Source organism: Poecile atricapillus, chromosome 1 (genome assembly GCF_030490865.1).
Source record: "Poecile atricapillus isolate bPoeAtr1 chromosome 1, bPoeAtr1.hap1, whole genome shotgun sequence".
NCBI lineage: Eukaryota > Metazoa > Chordata > Aves > Passeriformes > Paridae > Poecile > Poecile atricapillus.
In genome coordinates this window covers 15,451,018-15,471,539 of record NC_081249.1, presented here as the reverse complement: position 1 = coordinate 15,471,539, position 20,522 = coordinate 15,451,018, and the positions used below count along the sequence as shown (strand labels likewise).

General features: G+C 37.8%; 1 protein-coding gene across 8 annotated transcripts in view; it reads right to left on the bottom strand.

Annotated features, from left to right (window-relative positions):
• Positions 1-20,522, bottom strand: part of SH3KBP1 (SH3 domain containing kinase binding protein 1) — a 212,755-nt gene that overhangs the window by 46,488 nt on the left and 145,745 nt on the right. For all 8 annotated transcript variants that reach the window (XM_058840401.1, XM_058840394.1, XM_058840428.1 and 5 more), the window contains 2 exons: positions 14,945-15,020; positions 5,315-5,409 (listed from right to left, as the gene is read on the bottom strand). In XM_058840401.1, the coding sequence (XP_058696384.1) occupies positions 5,315-5,409; positions 14,945-15,020 (171 nt within the window). The remainder of the gene's footprint in view (positions 1-5,314; positions 5,410-14,944; positions 15,021-20,522) is intronic.

The following is a 20,522-nucleotide window of genomic DNA, read 5'->3' as shown; positions in this document are numbered from 1 at the left end:
AGCTGTTTTCCTTCACAACCCTGCACAGATGAGTTTGCCTTGCCAATAGCTCAGCTAAAGAAAGTGCTCTGGACAATTATCTCCTGCACCAGGATGAGCATTTAAAGATGTTGTAAGAGAGAAAAGCAGTAAAATTGTTTTGGCAAAAGGGCCACGCTCCAGTAACCGCCTATAAATACAGTCAGGGTTAAATTAACTGCCCCGTGGCTACCTCAACGATTGGGCGGGATTAAACACTGCATAAAGCCAGATTCCGTGCTCTTACAGGGACAAACACACGCAGCACCACTCCAACAGTGAGAAAAGGACACGGTCAAAGAGACTATCAAAACTGAATATCATTGAATTGCTTCATTATACTCTTCTACTCACCTGTACTTGTCTGTCTTATCACTCGACTGCATATGCTGCAGGGCAGGAAGTCGCTAAATGTACAGCGTTTTGAACCACAAAACTTGCAAATCTCACAATAAATTATTAACAATAACAGCAAAAGCAAATACAAGCTTTGTAAAACGTGATTGCCATATGCTTATTTTTAAAACTAAGTTTGTGGCTCTTTGCCCCCCAGCACGGAATTAAGCTCTACAAATTGGGTTGTCGTTAAATATCTCATTAAATATCTAGACCAGATAAATGGTCATGTAAGTTTTTCACTAGTAATTATCCTGTTGTGTCTTTCATAATACCAATGCAGTAACTATTTGAATAGCATCAGCAAAATAACCTTAAAAATTCAGATTTAGCAGAATTGCCACTGATATCAGTACCATCCATTGAAAATAAGGGTTCAGGTGGGGATATCTTTCTTTTACAATGATTTTTGAAGCAGCTGATTTTATTTATCTAGACCATTTTCTCTCCTGGGAACAAGGTGGTCTTTACTGCCTAGAGCTCAGGTAGATTGATGCACTGCAATGAAATCTTCTTTACATCCTTGCAAGTAAAACTGCTTTTGAATTAGAGCACAGCTGCCAGTGTGCTTGATGTATTTGCTTTGAAATTATGTAGCTATTTCTACTGATTCCTCACACAGGTCATTTTCAGTGAAGTTGTAAGAATCCTAAGCATTTTGTCATAATTTATCAAAGCTATTAATAAATTTGTAGAAAAGTGCCTTACAATAGCTATGTCTAAGAGGGCTGGAATAAAAAGTCCAGTAAAATTTTCATCATGACAGTTGAAAATGTCCCACGAATCTTTTGCTGCTTAGAAGAAACTCTATTTATTACAAATACAATCTTCAAAATTAACATCTGAGCATGATAAAAGACCTGTTTTCCACCCTCCTTCAGCTGCAGATTGCAGTCATTACCAGTGTTCTTGCCCATACCCAAATGCTGTCAGGAATATTTTGAAGACACTAAAAAAAATTAATTAAGGAACACAAATGCCTGACAATGCAAAAATAATCTACAGTGGCCCTGTATCCCATGGCCTCTTACCATTCATAATTTTAACCTCATGAACATATCTAATCATCAAAATGCACAACTATCACCTTAACTGTACAAGTAAAATTACTGTCTTTTTCTTTTTATTCTCTTTCTTTCAAAGGCATATTTTTCTTAGACTCTTTTTTTGCCAAGCAAAGGTACCAAGTCTATTAGTTTATTGCCTTGAAGATGAAGTTTTTACCTTTAGTTACAATTCTGACCAATATTTTCAGAGCTTTTACATTATTCTGCATGAAGAAAATAGAAGACTACCATTTGCCCACTTTTATATCCACTTATTAATAAATAAAACCTTTTTTAGGTATTTAAAAGGGTATTTGCTTCACTGGGACAAAGAAGGAAAGAAAAACTTTTCCAGAGATTTTTGGAATAGATTCATGTGAAGTTTCTGCTTTTCTTCAGTCTTTTAGGTACATTTTAACTAAGATATGTTGGGACTCTATTTCATAGCATATATTTTCCAAATAATAGGCAATTATTTTTGGTTATCAGTTTTGCATAATGCCATCCTTCACCCTGTATCTCCCCAAAAACATACCATTCTGACCTGTACGTGATCAGCCTCTACTGACTTTCTTCAGCACTTAAATAAACCTTTCCAGCACATTCTACATGTGATTAGGGAGGTTACTTGTGATTCAGCAAATCTTTTCAAAGTATTCTTTAGCTATTTCAAAGAAACTCAGGTATTCAAATTCTCTTATCACAGAGACCTATTGGGAAGTTCTGACCAGCTTGTGATTCAAGATCTCAACATCCATCAAAACAGTGAGAACTTGAAACACAGTCTGTAAAGGCCATGACAGTAAAAAAAAAAAAAAAATTAAAAAAAAAAAAAAAAAGGTTTGCTCTTTATATTAGAATGATATTTTCTGATCTTGATTTTATGATCTTGACAAAGGGACTTTTATAACTAATTCAGCTGAATAAAAGAGAGAAATCTGCTATACTGTTATCCTTTTTATTTGTGGATATTGTTAAAATGGTGCTATTGAATTCGGCATTTACTCATTCCTCATCTTTCCACAAAATTAGGTCTTAGTGTTTTAAGATGAATATTAGACTAACAGCTTCCTCACATACCCATTGTCACATGTGTGTGCACCTGTACACAGGCTCTTGTAGGAACTTCCCATTTAGCTCATTTGATCCATCCACTTTTGTCTTAGCACCTATCAAGTGCTATCTCATCTTCATGCTTTTAAGGTTATTGTTATGCATTTTACATTCTTTTCATGAGATTTCTCTCCCATTCTTCTGTCACTCACTCTTTACTTCAGCCACACATTCTCACCAATGCTGTAGTTTTCAATTAAAAGCAAATTCAGCATGAGTTAAAACTAAAGTATTCAACACTCCTATGGATCTAACTGTGGAAAAACAGACTAGTCTAGTAACAGACTTTTTATGCTAGGAATCTATATCACTTTTTGTTTTTAGTGATTTCAACAAAATACATTGTTTTACAATAATGCATCTGTGGTTGTAGGAAGTACTGTGACACCCATCTGTTTCCTTAAAAGTAACAGTCTTCTCTCTTTGAGTCTAGATAGTTGGGAAGAATAAATGCTATCTAATGCTTTCCAGCATAGAAAGCAAAAGCTGCAAAACAATTCATTACAAATAAATTGAAAGAAACTCTGTGATCTGATAGCAAAGCCATGGCAATAATTTCTGATTCATTCCATGTGCTTCTCTTTGATGCCTGTTAGTCAGCATGGCTCACTAACTGGTCATGTAAGCATGGTAATTTGAACTCCGGGTAACTCTCTAGCAAAAGCCATTGGTGGGCAGAAAGGTGAGGCTGTTTTTGTTAATGCTGACTAAAAGAAAGATGACAACAGACATCTGCTTCAGAAGATCTAGACTAAAATAAAGTTACTGTATTATGTGGTAGAGCATAAAGGAGACCTCACTGTTTTCAGAACTCTACAGCAAAGACCCTGATTCCACATAGCCTGAATTTTATTTTTTTAACTGTGTTAAAAACAGATGAAGAAACCCCACAAGTCTGAGGCCTGCAAAGCACAAAAGGATCTGCAAAGTGACTGCTCGTTAAGCACCATTTCTTCAGTGGCTCAGATCAGTTCAGACATCCCATGAAAAGGCATCCACAGAGAAACTCCAGGCTTTTGTGCATTGAGACCCCCCCACTCTCTAGAGGCATGGATTTATGTAAGTGTTCGCAGACATGACATGACACAGAAAAAAAGAAGACAAATAAAATGTCTGCAGTGGCTTGATATCACTGGAGAGTAGAAGGACATGGCTAGAGAATAGCGTATTTACTATTCCAAACCATTCCCTCTGCATGATTTGGAATACTGATCAATATGGTCAAATCATCAGCTTAGTTATTATGAAAGACAAATATCCTTCCACTGTGAGGGCAGAGACAGAGGGAAGAAGAAAATGGGAAAAAGCAAGCGAATGAAAGCTCACATAGAAACCTCAGTAATGTAATTGTCTTTTTATCTATGTTTGCTGATGAACACAGCTCCACCCAGAGACCAGCCATCTTGGGGAATTAAATCATTCTGATCAATAAAGCATAAAGTGGACAGGAGCAACATCTTAAAAGCCATTTTCATGATCAGAAACACTGTTAAATACTCACATGAGAACATTCTGAATTAGGCAGAGCTACACAGCTCTACAAACTAGCTAAACAAAAGTCAGTGAGGACAAGTAATTAAAGGATATTTAATGTACACAATTTATTTTTACATTTGCAGTTTCTCGTCCGACCAAATGCCTGATTACTTTTCCTTGGTTACATGCGAATTGTTCAGGACAAAGATGTCCTCTAGGATTGAAAATAGCTTAGTATGTGGCACACTGCCCCACATGTACCTCCCAAGATTCTGGGGTTTTTTTCACAGTGCCAAATTTTTCAGTCAAGTAACAATTTCTTATAACACATCAGTTACAGTACTAATTATTTTACTTTCATATAAGCACAAAAAAAAGCAGCAGTATTGTGTACTTTGTTATGATTCATCTTCCTTATGGAAAGGCCTTTTCTAGTTTATAGATTTTTTTTTTCCCCACAAATATTTATGTCCAGCAATCAAAAACTTTTAAACAAACCATAAAGTCTTTAAACAGGAGCAGGAAATAAAGTACACCTAAACTTTAATCTGTTCTTTGCAACATGGTGCACATCTCTTCTAAAGGAAAACCAACTGTTTACTCACTATCTCACTCTATGGTTTTTGAAGATTTAGTATAAATCCTGGCACTGTTTTTTCATTTTTAATCTTGAATAATTTCATATAATTTTGGAAAAAAAACCACAGATCTAAAACTATTCCTTTTCTGTCATATTTTTCTTCTTTACCAGAATGTTAAGGCTGGCTAAATTTTAAATGTTTAGTTCAGTACATTAATTTAGGCAAATTACCTCAGTCTAAAACAGAAATCTAATTCACAATTCCTACAAGAAAAAAAGCCTCACGCGTGAAAGCTGCAAGTATATTATAAAACTAATATTCAAAGCTGCTGCTTTCTAGAATCTTCCAATTTATTCTCTAAGCCATTATGCTTGTTACAGGGATCAATTTAACAATATATGTTGTTCTGCCATCAGATTAAAATTAAAATTAATTCTATAAATTTGTGGGCTCAAGAGTACACATTGGTTGTTCTTTGCTTTACATACATTATCAGGGTAAGACTCTAAAGCACAGGAGGAAGGGATTTGTAGGGCCCTGAAGTCTGTGTAATGTTTCACTGTCAAACTAGCATTGGTTTAGCAACAACACTGTCAAAGACATAAATACTAATTTCATGGCAATTAAATTATGTCAATTTTAAATACTGTATCACTGCTTATAGGAGAAAAATATTGCTTTTACCTTACTGATAAGTGTGACAACATCACCTTCCCGGATTGTGAGTTCATCATCGTTCTGTGCTTCATACGGAAATATCACTTTGCAATACTCCTTGTCTGAAAGGAAGAACATTCACTGTGATAAATTATCACTTTATAACAACTGCTTATTCAAGGGTGAATAATCTTCATAAAATATTCCATTAGTGTCTCTTTGTGCTGCCTTATTTCCTTGCCATCTTTCTCTTTGTATTTGAGACCTTCATAAACAATATGAAATATTTAAAAAACTGCATGCTGATAAGCATTCCCACACACGTCATCCAGGGAGTCAGCTCTGTAGCCCCTAGAACAATTATCTCAAATGAGATTGCTCCAGATAGCAACCTGCCACAGCCTCTTTCCCTTAGAGAAAGCCTGTATCTGACACTTCCTTCCACAGTTCCACTGCTATGGCCTCCCACCACATCACATAAACTGGAAGCATAAAGGACGCAGTAGGTTGACATAGCTTATCTCTCCCCTTGTGTGCAAGAAAGCAGATACTTATGAATCTATAAAGATGGTACAATAATAAATAATACATTAATAAATGTTAATGCATTAATAACTAAACCACCTGTACAACTCAGTATAAGAGTTTTGAGTATTACTCTAAAGTTTCCTCAGCTCTTTTTCCTTTACTGTCTATAAATAAGGATATCATCTCAACTTTCAACTGGAAAATACAGAAGCCAGCACTCCTACTCAGAAATCATAAAAAGCAGTTGTCATGAAAAGCAGTTTCTTACATGTTGCTGTGCAACAGATGAGTATGTCAATGTGCCTTACAAATAAAAAGGGAATATGTTTTACAGCTGTTAAACTATGCATAAAAATATGTGATACTCTAAGACAGCAGGTCTAAAAGGACTAACTACTGTTTGTAGAAGGGCATGTGATTTTGTAGAAATGTTCACCTCACTTTAAATGTCTCAGTTTTGGTGACCTCTATGTCTAGTCAACTTCCATATTCAATGCAGAGAAGTACTGGCAGGCCACAGAAATACAAAGTAATTTGAAATAACAGGACTTATTATTTTATGCTTACTATAGAGAGAACCTGCATTATCCTACTTGAGAGTATCTGAGCCTCCACCAGTTCAGCTGCCCAGACTAAGTGCATTTTCAGACACTTGTGGGTATGTAAGACACATGCATAGTTCGGCTGAACCTGTGGAATTGACAGGTCCCTCTGGCCTGACAGGTGGAGGCAAGTCAAAACTAAATACTCTGGGGGTATCTCTAAGGGCTCCAGATGCAGGCTACTGACTTCAGCCCCCAAGCTTTGGTCTTGTGACTAAATTTAGATTCAGGCATCTGATATTAGAAACCAGCCTGTTGCACTATAGTGGGGCAGCCAACGGAGACTGTAGTGCATTGACTGTACTGCAGTGAGGGTAGTGCAGGTCAGTGCACCATGGCCTGAGGAGATCAAGTCTCTAAAATGAGCAAAGCCTTGAGAGCTGCTCCTGACTCCAAGAGCAGACCCTACATTTGATGAGCTTAACCATGATTTGAACTCCCTGGACAGCAGCGACAGATCTCCAGTGGGACCACCCACCAAAACCAAACTCACATGATTATAACCCAAACTTAGGGCTCTGACACATAAGCTCTGTCCAGACTTCAAAAGTTTAGTGAGAGGAACATCAACCATAAAGAAGCAGCCCAGAAATGTGCATCTGAAAGTTTGCTCTCTGTAAGCACCATCAGCCTGACAAATTAAATAATACTAGTAGGGAACAGGAAAGTTCTTCACATGCTGTCACTCAGCATGAATTTTATGTGTCATTGGTTCAAGCAAACAAGAACTTTGTAGGTTTCACAGATTTCTTATTCTGAACACAAATGTTTGGACTTACCCGTGACCATTACAGTTGGTTTTTCTGGCCATGCCCTGTATTAGGTCTGGCTGAGATGGAGTTAATTTTCTTCACAGCAGCCCACATGGTGCTGTATTTTGGATTTGTGACTAAAACTGCCCTAGTAACACACTTGTGTTTTGGCTATTGCCCAGTATACCCACACAGCTTTCTTTTTTTTTCTTTTGTTTTTTCTTTCTTTCCCTTTTCTATCCCTCCAGTAGGCCAGGGTGGGCAAGAAGCTGGAGGGGACACAGCAGCTGACCCAAGATGAGTAAAGGTATATTCTGTGCCATATGGCCTCCTGCTCAGCAATAAAAATGGGTGGGCTTTGGGGGTATTGGTCTAGGAGGCTTCCAGTCCTTGGAGACAGGCTGGACATCGATCCACTGTAGGTGGTGAATGAATTATCTACTGAATGGTGGTTGCCTTTGTGTTGCCTCTTTTTATTTCTCTTTCCTTTATTTATTAAACTGTCTTTATTAATGAATTTTCTTGTTTTTGCTTGCCCTGCTCTCACCCTTATAGGGAGCAAGTGGCTGGGTGGAGGATAGCTGCTGGCTGGGGTCAACTCACCACACCTCCTCTGGTGTCTCTGAAGAAACAAAATTCAGATGAAGACAATGAAAAAAAGTTCTGAGGGAAAAGAAGTGAGCAAGGAAAAAAAATCCTTTTCCCTGTTCTGAAAGCAGAGAGCACTATGAAATAAATATTTGGTGACTTTTCCAAACAATTGGGCATGTGAGAACCACCAGGTCACAACTCAGATTCAGAGGATGAAAGGGATGTCTAACTGCTGCTTTACTGCATTCTGAGGAAGGGTTGGGATGTCTCTTTGTGGACTTGGCTAGGAAGTTCCACCTGCTCACTGCTTTGTCTTTGAGACAGTATAAAAACATTTTATGTAAAAGCTGGTAGAAAGCTGACACACACTGACTTAGGTGGATGCAAAGCATCATGTAGATAAATATGAGATTCAGCACATTTTACACTTCAGTGGCATGCTACCTTAAATTATCATCATGGGGTTTTTTCCTATTCTGAGTATATCCACACTCCAAAAAGCAGCTGTGATAAATAATAGATTCAGTGAATTAGTCTAGAGTTGATGTAGATGAATTACTGCACTAAAGAAACTGAGTGCTGCACACTCAGGCAAGTCTCTAGTTACTGGGAACAGGCTTAGCATTTATTTTTTGGGATACAGAACTGGCTGGATTCTCAGAGGTAAACAACACCTGAGCACAAGACGGATCATTCCGAACATTCAGAACAGCCATTCTCAGACACATACATTGATCCTCCATTCAATAACAGCATCAACTCAAGATTAAGTGGGAAGCTAAGCACAAAAAACAGCTAAAAAGCTGCAAACAGCCACTGCAGCATCACTCTGACAGGATGTCTGCAGTGCAGCTTCTGCTCAAGGCATGGATGAATCCCATGTGTTTCAGGGTAAGAAATGCTTTGGATAGCAGAGGGCTTGTGTATCCTCAGACCTATAACAGATAAGCCTCCCTCAGGTCTCGCTTGCTATTTGAAGACTGGGTATTTGAATTGTCTATCTTGTCCTGACAGACAAGAGTGGAGAGAGGGCTGTGGTTTCAGCATCTGAAGTATCAGTTGATGATCTGGAAGTGAGTTGTCTCTAGCAGATAGCTACATATCTTTTCCTTCTAGTTTTGATGTCAAGAACTCTGTTGTCTCATGACCTGTCCACTCTCCCCACCAAACTCTTAACCTTTTCTATTCTAAATCTTTTCTATTCTTAACTTTTTCTTTTCTTAAAAACAAACAAACAAACAAAAAATCCAAATAGCAGCAAAACAAGGAATTAAACTAGAGAAAAATATCAAAAATCAACCAAATGATGATGTGGTTCATAAAGAGCAAGAAGACAAACTTCTGAGAGGCACAAGAGGGAGCTGGGGGAGTCTCATGGCCCCCCTGTGCTCTGAATGCTGGCACAGGAGCACAGAGTGAAGGAACAGCCACAGAAAAAGAATATGGTTTATGCACAGTGCAAGTCTGGACTTCTTGAGTACAATTCAGACAGACATACACTAAATCACTGAACCCATGGATCATACTGAAACAAAGGTGTCAACAGCACAGATGGGTTGGGAGCAGTGTGAGTAACTGGACAAAGTCAGCTTTCAAACTTCTCCTAAGGGATAGGTAGACCAACATGATTTAAGCAAGCAAAAACAAAGCCGGCAGAACTCAAAATAATATGAACCTTTAAAATCATATAAATAAAAGCAGATAAAATCTAATAGGCTATGTCACATCAGTACTAAAATTGTCCTTACTCAGCAGGGTGCAATACCACAGAAGGATGTAGAAGCACTTAATGTCAACAGTCATGTTTAGATAGGAAGCAAGAAAAGATAAAAAGAAAAAATTTCAGACACAGCATTGTATAGACCACACTGGAATTTGCTGAATTTGGGATTTTCCAAATGAGAAAAAATAAAAACCAGAAAAATACTAAAACTCAAAACAATATATCCTATTATATGCCTGGCAAATATACAAGAGAAATTAAAACTCCAAACTAAGATACCAATACTAAGTATCCCTCAGCTGTAGATGATAAATCTCATTTTTATATTTGACATCCAAAGCTGTGTTTATACATCACAGACAGTTCTTCCAGAAGCCTCTTTTTCTCCTCCTTACCTGATAAAAATATATCTGTTAATAAACCCCCAACAGCAGAAAACAGTACTGTTTCTTGGAAACAGTAAGGGAGGAGGAAACATGATACTCATGAGCTTTTCAGTCCTATTTTATCAATTCAGCAGTACTTTACTCTTCCAGACCAGTCTCTCACTGCAAACTCACAGCTCCTCCCAGCCATGGGCAATGGGCATTGCTCAAGGAACTGAATGAATGGATGAACCCAAAGAGAACAGGATGTTTTATGGGGGTTGTTATCATGTATCTTTGTGCAACACTGTCTGTTCCCAAGCTGAAAATGTGTCCTTTTTGATACATTCTCAACCCCTCAAAAAATCAAAATTGCCTCAAGAGGGAGAACAATAGCAGGGGGTAGCCTTCCTAGAGAACACTCCTGCTTCATTACCCAGGCCATTGCAAGGAGAGTGTTCCACTGACAGAATTCAGTGCTCAATGTATATTTACCACTGCAGGGTGAAGAACTGATGTTAATTTACAGCTCTGTGAGTTGGGGTCCTGCAGTAGAATAGCAGGTGAATTCATTTGTTTGTATTTTGAGAGACTGGTTAAATATCATACTGTTCCAACCAGATCTGAGCAAACTCCATTTACTGTATCACTGAACCCTGTTCACTTCAAAAGCGTGACCCTTCAGTTTGCTCTCCTGCCACACTCTTAGGATTCACTGCAACCTTCAAGAGGGCAGTCCACAAACATTCATTCAAGCTTACATTTCAAACGGGACAGTGACTCTGCAATTTGCTTTTCCTCTTAGGGCGAGATGACACAATCTCTTCCTTTTACTCCTATTGTTGCTTCTTTGTATAGTTACTTTTTGAGGCTTAAATATTTCCCCATCAGCGAAGTCTAAATCATACAGCAATCAATATGGACACAAACAGTAATACTAAGCAAGAAAACAAGCAGCATTCCTTGAGCTTAAACTTCCTCTCTGAGTATCACTCATGTTTCTGAAATGCAGTAAAACATACAAAATCTAGTGAAGAATTACATAATTCTTACCAAAACCACAAACCAGACAAAAAAATCCAAACACTATACTCCGCAGAATTAGGTCTTACTATTAATTGCTACACTCAAGACTCATAAATAAATTGCACTAATATTTTCACAGAAATTAGTAAGATGTAAACTGTCAAAACACCGCTTTATTTAAAAAAAATAGAAACAGATGTAACTATGGTCCTATTAATATATATTCATTATTCCTTACACCTTCTATATCATGCAAAAAAGATTATTTGTTTGCTATGATCTTGGTACTATTATGCAATAGCTCAACACAAATTTTAAATAGTGAGTGGACTAATCAAATTAAGTGCTGTGGTCAATGTACTCTGTGATTTGCTGCCTTTGCTATTTTGTTGTCTGCTTATTTATACTCCCCTAGTGCAGTCTCAGTAATCTGCAATAACTTTCAGATGTAGTGGATGTTTTTGTTTTGCTAAATTTTAGAATCCAACAGAGCTATTTCAAAACTTACATATATTTTCTACAACATATCCTTTTCACCACAAGCCACTCATACTAAAAGTAAGCTATTTAATAGAAAACAATACATCTCGCCCCAGAAATAGGATTGTAAACACTCATGCATTAATGTGCCATCCCATCTACATGACAGAGATGGAACTTCAAGAGCAGAATACTCCTCTAAATCTAGGAACCCACAAATCTAAACCAAACAGCTCTTCCCTTTTCTCTTCAAAGATGCACTCCCTCATTTATAAAAGGTTAGTGATGTTTTCCAAGAGATCCTCAAACCTTCTAAAGATTTGTGCCTTCAGTGTGCTCTTCCTTTGAGCAAAAAGTCCTCTTTGCCCCTGAAGAGTTATCTGTTTATCCCGCAAAATCTTAAATCCATTTTTGAGGAGATTTACATAGCGTATTGTTGGGAGATGCCCCTCTCCCAATACACACCTCTGCCTTTTGCTTCAACCAACTCACCCCACTGCAGAGCTCAGCCCATCTTGCATGTTCCAAGAGCAGATGGCACATCAAGTGCCTCACTGCTGATCACTGCCCTATCACATCAGAAAAGCTATAGAAAAAAAACAGACTGGAATCAAAGCACAAGGAAAGTCAGCAGTCATCACTCCTTGCTGAAGCCCCATGGGCAGAGATGGAAGATGCTGCTGGTACCTGCTTCCTCTTCAGCTGGTTCTTTCTCAATGCCACTGCATTTTTTTAATCCAGTTGGCACTAAGAAATAACATCATCAGTCATAGTGATGAGGAAAATGAAAAACTCTCCCATCTCTCCCAAGCATACCCTCTGCCTTGCCTGCAACATTCATCTCCAAGAGTAATCCTAAAGGAATCTAAACCATGGATCCAAAAGCTCCCTCTCCATACTGAGCTTAGTCTATGGATCTTCTGTTTCTTGCTGCTTCCTTGGAGAATGGCACAGTATCTTTATAGCTTTAATTCATAGTTTTATTTGTAGTTTTATCCAGCAGTTAAAGACTCCAAGAAAGACTGGGATACTACCATCGCAAGCAAAAGTGAAAGTACTTGAGGTCCAAGTATTTTTGTGCTGAACACAGCAATTGGAACACTCACCAATTTTCTGAGACTGCAAACTTCCAATTTTCTGAGACTGCAAACTTCCCTGGACTGAATGCTTTCTCAAGCTTGTTTGTGGTAAAAAGTAAAAATTGAATTTTTGAGAAATTACAAATTACTAGACATAACAGGACATATTATAGATCATAGTCTTATGCCAGAGTCTGACCCTACTCCTCAATTCTATCAGACATTAACTTTATTATAAAGAAATTATTCCTCCGCCTATACTAAACACCAAACCAGACTGAAAATGTTTCATTTGCACTGAAACATTTTTCAATTTAAGTGAAGGACAACTTCAACCGAATGAAATGAGTCTTCAGTGATGTCATTTGAGGCTAAGAAAATTATATATAATTACATTACATCAGACCTTCCTATAGATGTGCTTCTCTTTCCCAAGCATGAACAGAGATGCCAAGAATTCTACTGAAGCCCCAGAGATTCCAAGGAAGATTAAATATTAAATAATGCAGTTTAGTTAAAAATCAGCAAGATACTGTGCAAATAAGTAGCCTATCCTTCTCACCAACTCTGGCAAAATGGATGTTGAATGAAGACAGTGATAGAAGTGATAAAAGAAGGATTTTTCTGGCCAAAAATGTGAGGGAAATAACAAAGAGGTGAAAGAAGGACGATCCAGAGCCCAAGGCTGATGGAAAACTCTGTCAGCCAGAGCTCAATGGATCACAGTAGAAGATACAGTTTTCTAAACTTTAGTCAGAAGATTTCCATACTCAGTTTATATATGTGAAAGTTTGAACCTGCCATACCCTGGGATGGGATTTAGTAAGCAGCTTCAGCTGTCAGAAGTGGGCTGATGTGGAAAGGAGCCTGGTTTCCCACATAAAGGCAAAGCCCCTAGACCACCCCTTCTGGTGGCACCTGCACTCAGGTCAGCTTGACCTGTTCATCCTGCAGGCTGGCAAAAGTAATTCCAAAACACATTCAGGAGCCCTCTTCTGCATTATCAGTTCACACATTTTTCAGTGTTTCAAGTTTTCACATCCTCAGGGCAGCTGAATTCTTGCAGTATTTCCCATTAGAACCAGCTGGCCCGGGGGCACAAGATAAGAGGATGTAGCAAGTCAGTGATTGTGGTGGAGCTAATGGACAATAATTCATTAAAAGCTCTTATAAGCTGCTTTTGCAACTCTGAGCAGAAAATCTGTACAAACTAGTTTGTAACCACACACTTCCCTCAGACAGACCCTGCTCTGCTGATCCAGATTCTTTCCTGCATATATCTGCACGTGTTTCAGTTCTGAGACAAAATGTTATCCACTAACTATCTAAAAGGATAAACACATCAGGGAAGAAGGACTGTGCAAGATTTAAAGAAAATCAACTCTGTTATATTCAGCTTCTTTTCTAAGGTATGGCTATATATGTATATATATATATATATATGTATGTATATGGTTCCCTTCCCTCTTGTTCTTTTCCACCAGAATCTGTAACATTTAATTGTAATTTTATATAAATAAAATCAAAATATGGGAAATATATATGTGTGTTACTTGGTGAGCTAGTTACATTTGCCTCCTTAGAACATTATAGAGATATATCTGAAAGATTTAATCATTACTTTTTCATTGTTAAGCACTGAAATGATGAAAAAAGAACTGAAGGCCAGAGAATCAGAGAATAGTTTGGGTTGGAAAGAAACTTTAGGATCGTCTAGTCCCAGTGCCCCCTGCCATGGGCAAGGACACCTTTCAGTAGACCTTGTGGCTCAGAGCCCCACCCAACCTGGCCTTAAACACTGCCAGGGATGGGGCAACCACAGCTTCTCTGGCAACCTCAACACCCAGTTGAGTGCCAGTGCCTCAACACCCTCACAGTAAAAAATTTCTAACATCTAATCTAGACCTGCCCTCTCCCAGCTTAAAGCCATTTCTCCTGGTCCTGTCACTACATTCCCTTGTAAAAATTCACTCTCCAGCTCTCTTGTAGGTCCCCTTCAGGTCCTGGAAGGCTGCTGAAAGGTCTCCCCAGAGCCTTCTCTTCTGATTTCCCACACAAACTGCACCACACATACACTTTAGTTCTGCTACATTAAGAAATAGAAATAAAATACTTTAAATAATTAAAAAAAAAAAAAAAAAGAGGAAAAAGGCAAGGGCATTCACAACAAGAGAAATTTTTCTATGACCGACCTAAAAGTTACAGCCTGAATTTGGATCTTATTCAACTCTGATTAATTCCAAAGTATCCTCAAGGCTGAAAGTTGATCACATAATTTAATTTTATTTTTCATGGCAGAAAACTTGAGGTAGGGTGACCAGAGCAGAAACAATTCAGAGGATTCTGTGAAACAAAGCACTTTGTCTAGGTACCACCTCTAAAAGTTTATCCTAGATATATCTATCTGCATCCTTGCTTTTTTTATATACTCTTTTAACCAAAACCACAGAAAAGCATTCAGCTTGCTTTTAATAGCACAAAGTGCAAAAAAGAAAAACCTATGAAACCTACTTTTTGTTCTGCTGTCCACTTCTATTTTTGTTGGCTCCTGAGTTGCTGTGGCTGGAGGTAATTTCTTCCCAACACTCTGAAAAAAAATAATTATTCTTCTTTAAAATTTGCAGGTTCAGTTAAAAGTTGGACAACATAAAAAATAGTAATGGAAACACAAAATATAGGAGTAGAAAAGGGACAGTAGGCAAATTATAAATTATACTTTTGTTACTGGGGATTAACTTTTTCTAAAATTATAAAGAATTCCTAAAAATGTGATCCTCCAATTTACCTTTACAAATGTTTATTAACATTTTTAAATTATAACCTTTTAACACTTTCCTGAGTTTCAGGGAAGACTCACAGATGTTTCACTGGTAGATTGAATATTAAGCAATCGATGAAATTACTTAGGGAAAAGTTTTATTCAGTACCAAAAGTAAAGCTGAAAGAGGCAGCATGGAGGAACCCACTTGACTTCTGTTCATACAAGGAGTATTCATTTTCAGTCATGCTAGATTGAGTGTGATTTTTATATTGACAACATCTCTTTCTTATTTTCTTATTTTTTATTTCTTCTTAGCAAAAGTAACTAATTTACCATGGACTACTATAATAAGCAATAACAGGTAAGCAGAAACAGTAAACAAATACTATCTGCCCCCACCAAAATAAAATAGAATTATATCAGTGATATCCATCTTTATGTACCTTCTCCTATTATTATATGCATGCTATCCCCTCTCTCTCAGAGCTTTTCTCCCTATGAAGAAAGTTTTCTATCTTTAAAATCCTAGCAATGTGTAGGTGAGAAAATCAGTGTAATTGTTTCTGAAAAGCCCTAGCTGCCATTCCACATCCTTTCCTGGCAAGGTCTGCGTAAACACCACAAGGCTCCTCCATGCTTTCATGACAGCCTGAGTAGAAGTTTAGAGACCAGAGAGCTAGGATCTAGTCTTGGAAGTACTGAATACAATAAGGACTATAGGAAAACACTGGTCAGTATAAGAAGCAATGGGAGTAGAGTTCTTTGAGTAGCTGAAAAATTCCAAGGTGTATAAAGAATACTGAAAGCTCCATGTTAATAATATGTAATAATGTGCCAAAATGTATCTATGAAAAGGACTCAAATACTGGGGTTACAGGCTGGTAAAAAGAGCACGTAGGGACGGAAGATAGCTTCGAGAGTCATCAGATCCATGTTGACACCAATGCAGACTATGAGTTGCAGTATCCAAAAGTATCCTGTTGCAACTTAATTTGCAGGTGGAGGCAGAAACATGTGACCTTCTGATAAGCTTATAACAGTTAGTGAACTTCTAAGGAAGAGAAATGAACAACAAAACTCTACAGAACCTCCCCAGTTATTTTCTGTGGTGGGAATGAAAGATAAGAAGCATTAACTGAACCAGTGATTAGGGAGGTAAAAGAAACATAGGAGATGACAGACATCTGCAAATCAAGAGAGGGTAAAACTAAGAAAAGTGCATGACTTGGTTGTACTGGAGAAGTTCAAAGTCAAGAAGGATGATGATCAATTCGAGATCTATCTGCAAAGCAGTGAAAATTGCACTAAAAAGATATAATGAAAATTTGAAGCTACCAGGCATTTGCATTTACACAGATAAAAGTACAGAATACCTCCAAGATGAAAGCAAGACTGGGAAAGCAGCTTCGTGTTCAGAGGCAAGCAGGGCAGCTCAAGATAGCTGCACATCACTGTACATACTCAGTCATGATCAAACCTTTATTCACATTTCTGCTTCATGAAATTGTTTAGGAAAATGACTAAAGCAGATACTCTAAACAGCACTGCAATTTGGCTCATAAAGACATGCTCACACTAAAGGAATATGAAAATCCTTTAAATTAGGGGAGGCTTTGTTTTTTTTAAAGATTAAATTACTATGCAAGACCAATTAATTAAAAGAAATATTTTACTATTTGCTTCACCATACAAGAATCATTGATTTTATGCCATGAAACCAAACACCATATAAACCCACAACAGGCTAAAATTTAACAAGCTACAGAACAAAAGAATCATGGGCAAAAAGGAAGATATTTGTGTATCCTAGTGGAAAATCCATTATGCAAAGTAATTTCCTAGTGTATAGAAGCAGATGCAAGAGCAATACTTGAAAACATTAATTCATCTGTTCATTCAGAACAAATGCCTGTGTAGGTGATAAATCAGTATTGGGAACCAACTTGTGAACAGAAAAGCGAATACTACCCAAACAGGCTGCTCTTTTATTAGGAGCTAGGAAGAATAATTCAAATAATTTTTATAAGGGTTGCACAGGACCCACTCCAGTGAGATGGGATACCTGGATTAGGTGTGGGACAGGGAGAGGAGAAGACAAGTGGAGTTGCTATTCTTTAATTGTGAGGGACTGTGTTGCTCTGAGAATCAGGCCTTTTGATGCTGTTCCCATAATTTCTAGCCACTTTCCCAGGAAAGTCATGATAAACATAGGTGTTTATACATTCCATTAAAGATATGGACATCTCTCATGGCCAGTGTGGTTGGGAAGGTGGTGACCTGACTATTCAATTCCTGGTTGTTGTCAACAATCTATAAATACTGAAAAGACAGAATAAACCTTCTTCTTTCATCACACTTCGAGCTGTGTCTGTGTAAATCATTTTGTGTCCAACAGTGACAGGACTGCACTCTGGGATTTCAAGGGGGTGAAACAAGTGACATGAACGGGAAAAAGGAATAAAAATTGATAAGTCATGTAAATCTGGTTTCAGATGGACCTGAACTGCCAAAGTGCTTTACTTGCCCTGTAAAGTGGTCCTAAAGGAACAGAGATTTTAAAAACTAGTGTTTATTTATTTATAGTGTTTCCAATTGGTCTACATTTGCATGGAAAATGTGTCACCACTTTCTGAAAACAACTCCCTGAAACATAATATAGTACTTATTTGTTCATTAGGAAACATCCTAGGTAAACTTTCCTCACTCTAAAAGACACTGAATCCTCTGTGATCTGGTAAGTCTGATGGTTCTGCTACAGCAGGCTAAAACCTCAAGTATAGCTAAAATTTGTGGGCTGGGAGTCCCAGACCAAGCATTATTGCAGCTACCAATTTTTCTGACAAGAAAACAAAAATGGGAGACAGTGATATCTCCCATATAAGCCAGAAACTTTCCTGCTGTCCCCAACTGTTCTATGTCACTTGTACTCCCATACAGGCCAAATATCTACCAAGTTTATTAGTGGTAAAGAGAACAAAGGAAGCCAAACTTAAATTCTTGCAGATCCAATATACATCTGCACAACACAGACTTTTCTTTTCAAAAACAGTTACTACAGGATATTTTGTTGTCTTCTTCAGTTGAGGGTCCAGTGCAATTTATCAAAACCTTGACCTCTAAAAAAAAGAAACATGGGAGCAAAGAACACACAATAGGTTGAAGAATTCACTATAATTCTTCTCCTCTGTTCTTCCTTTATATTAGAAGATGGTCCAAGAGGTTCTACACACATTGATCTATGCTACAAAATACTGGTATACAGCTCTAGCTTTGCTGTTAGTCTTTTACCTGATTCATTCCTACCTATCAGGGTCAGTATTCCTAAGAAGCAAGTACATCTTACCCCTTTGGGACACAGGCACAAAAGAAGACTTAGAACTTGAAGGACGTTTTGGGAATTTAGACATTCCAAACCCAAGAACAGGATCCTCAACCCTCTCAGCAATCCCTGGCATCTCCCAGCATAAACTGTCTCACTCCATTTACCTAAATCTCTCATGTTGTCAGTAATGTTTTCAATTAAAAGTCTACGGCAGCATGAACCAGAATGCCCATAAAGGCATCTCCCAGCAGTGCCCTAAATACCAGGCTGAAGAGTTCTGCATTTTCTCTCTAAAGCTGTATCTTGGATTCTTGGCTGCAGAATTGTTTCATCACCAGCAAGAAGGGTAGCATATCATTCTGTGCCTTTGTATCTCTAACACAGAGTACACAGAGTACAGAGTGGTACAGAGACACTCCTGAAGACTACTGTTTCAGTTTTCATCTATCCTCCTCCAGCATGCTGATTATCACAAATCTCTTTTCTAGGTGGTGGCAGTGAGCCTTGCTCCACTTACATTTCTCTGACCTTGTACACTGCACTCTGACTCGCTTAGTCCTGTCACACAAGAAAAACATGGTTTTCTGACTCCAAGCCTAGATTGACTCTCAACACAACAGATTATAAACAAAACAGGCAGAATCCTAATCCCACTATTTCTGCAAGGTGAGCATAATTAGATTATTTAGCTGCCAGACACAAATTTTGCTAATCTCCTGACAAACGAACCTAAAGATGAAAAGGGAAGAAGTGCCCTCTTGCTGCAGAAACAGCTGATAAAAGCATGGATAATCACCCTGATTTGGTGTTCAGATATTCAGATCTAGCAGCAACCTCGCAGTATTAATGCTTGGGTCAATGAAGCCAATGGAAGGACAGCCAGCACTAAATAACCGGTTCTGTAGGCCTTTGATGGCATTTTGGTACACTGCAAATCTGTATCACCGCAGACCATTTTCCTCTGATACTGAATTAACAGTGATTGCAAAAATGGTTGAGGTGGCACACAAAGCCAAGTAAATGAGGTCATGGTACAACCTGAACAGCCTCATTTTCTTTCATTTATATATTTTGTCTCAACTGCAATCCCTGTAACAGCAGGGTACAACACAAGAGAAGCAGAGCACAAAAAGGACAGTATACAAGTGAGTTTTTCTCACCTAAAGATACTATGGTTGTTCTCTACAACTGTTGATCTCTGGCCAGAGGGAGAAAAGTAGACCTGTGACCAAATTTCTTCCTTCAGCATATTTTAGCATTGTACCTCAGGGTTTTCTGTTGTGGTTGAAAACTGACTTGTCTATTTACTTTTGTTACACAGCTCTAGTGTGTCTAGAACATTTCATCTGAAAATTCAAACTGAATTGTCATTTATGCACAGATAGGCCCATACAGAAGATTTTGTTACACTTTGCACCAAAGTAACATACTTATCCATTGAGGCTCCTTTGACAATATAGGCTTCTTGAAGCAATAGCTTATTTACTCAGGAATAAGGATAAAATGATCATTTCATCACTCAGCATCATTTATTTTGGAAAGTGTATTGAGGTCTTCATCCTAGATAAAATGTTTTGTAACTGCTACTTGGAATATAAATCTATGAAGATAATCTTAAGGAATACATCAGACATTAATGAATTCATAAAAAGGGCCTGTATGAGCTGGAAACGTTAAGCTTAACATAGTTTGTCAGTTTGAATAGTGAAAATACAGCAATGTGCACTGGTGCTTTATACAAGGGAGGAAAAGACAGTTATGCATCTTTTGTACTTTAAGAATTTCAGAAAACCTCAATGACTAGGTCAGAGGAAAAAATGTGTTATGTTTCTCTGACCACAATACTTCCTCTCAACATTCAACTAGTATATTTAGATGTGGCTTATATGCATGAGAATTTTTCTAATATATAGGTTTATATGCAAATCCAGGGCCACTATTAGTGAGAGTATAAAAGTTGTATTCTTCAATGTTTCTTTACGCTCCCTTTTGTAACTGAGAACATT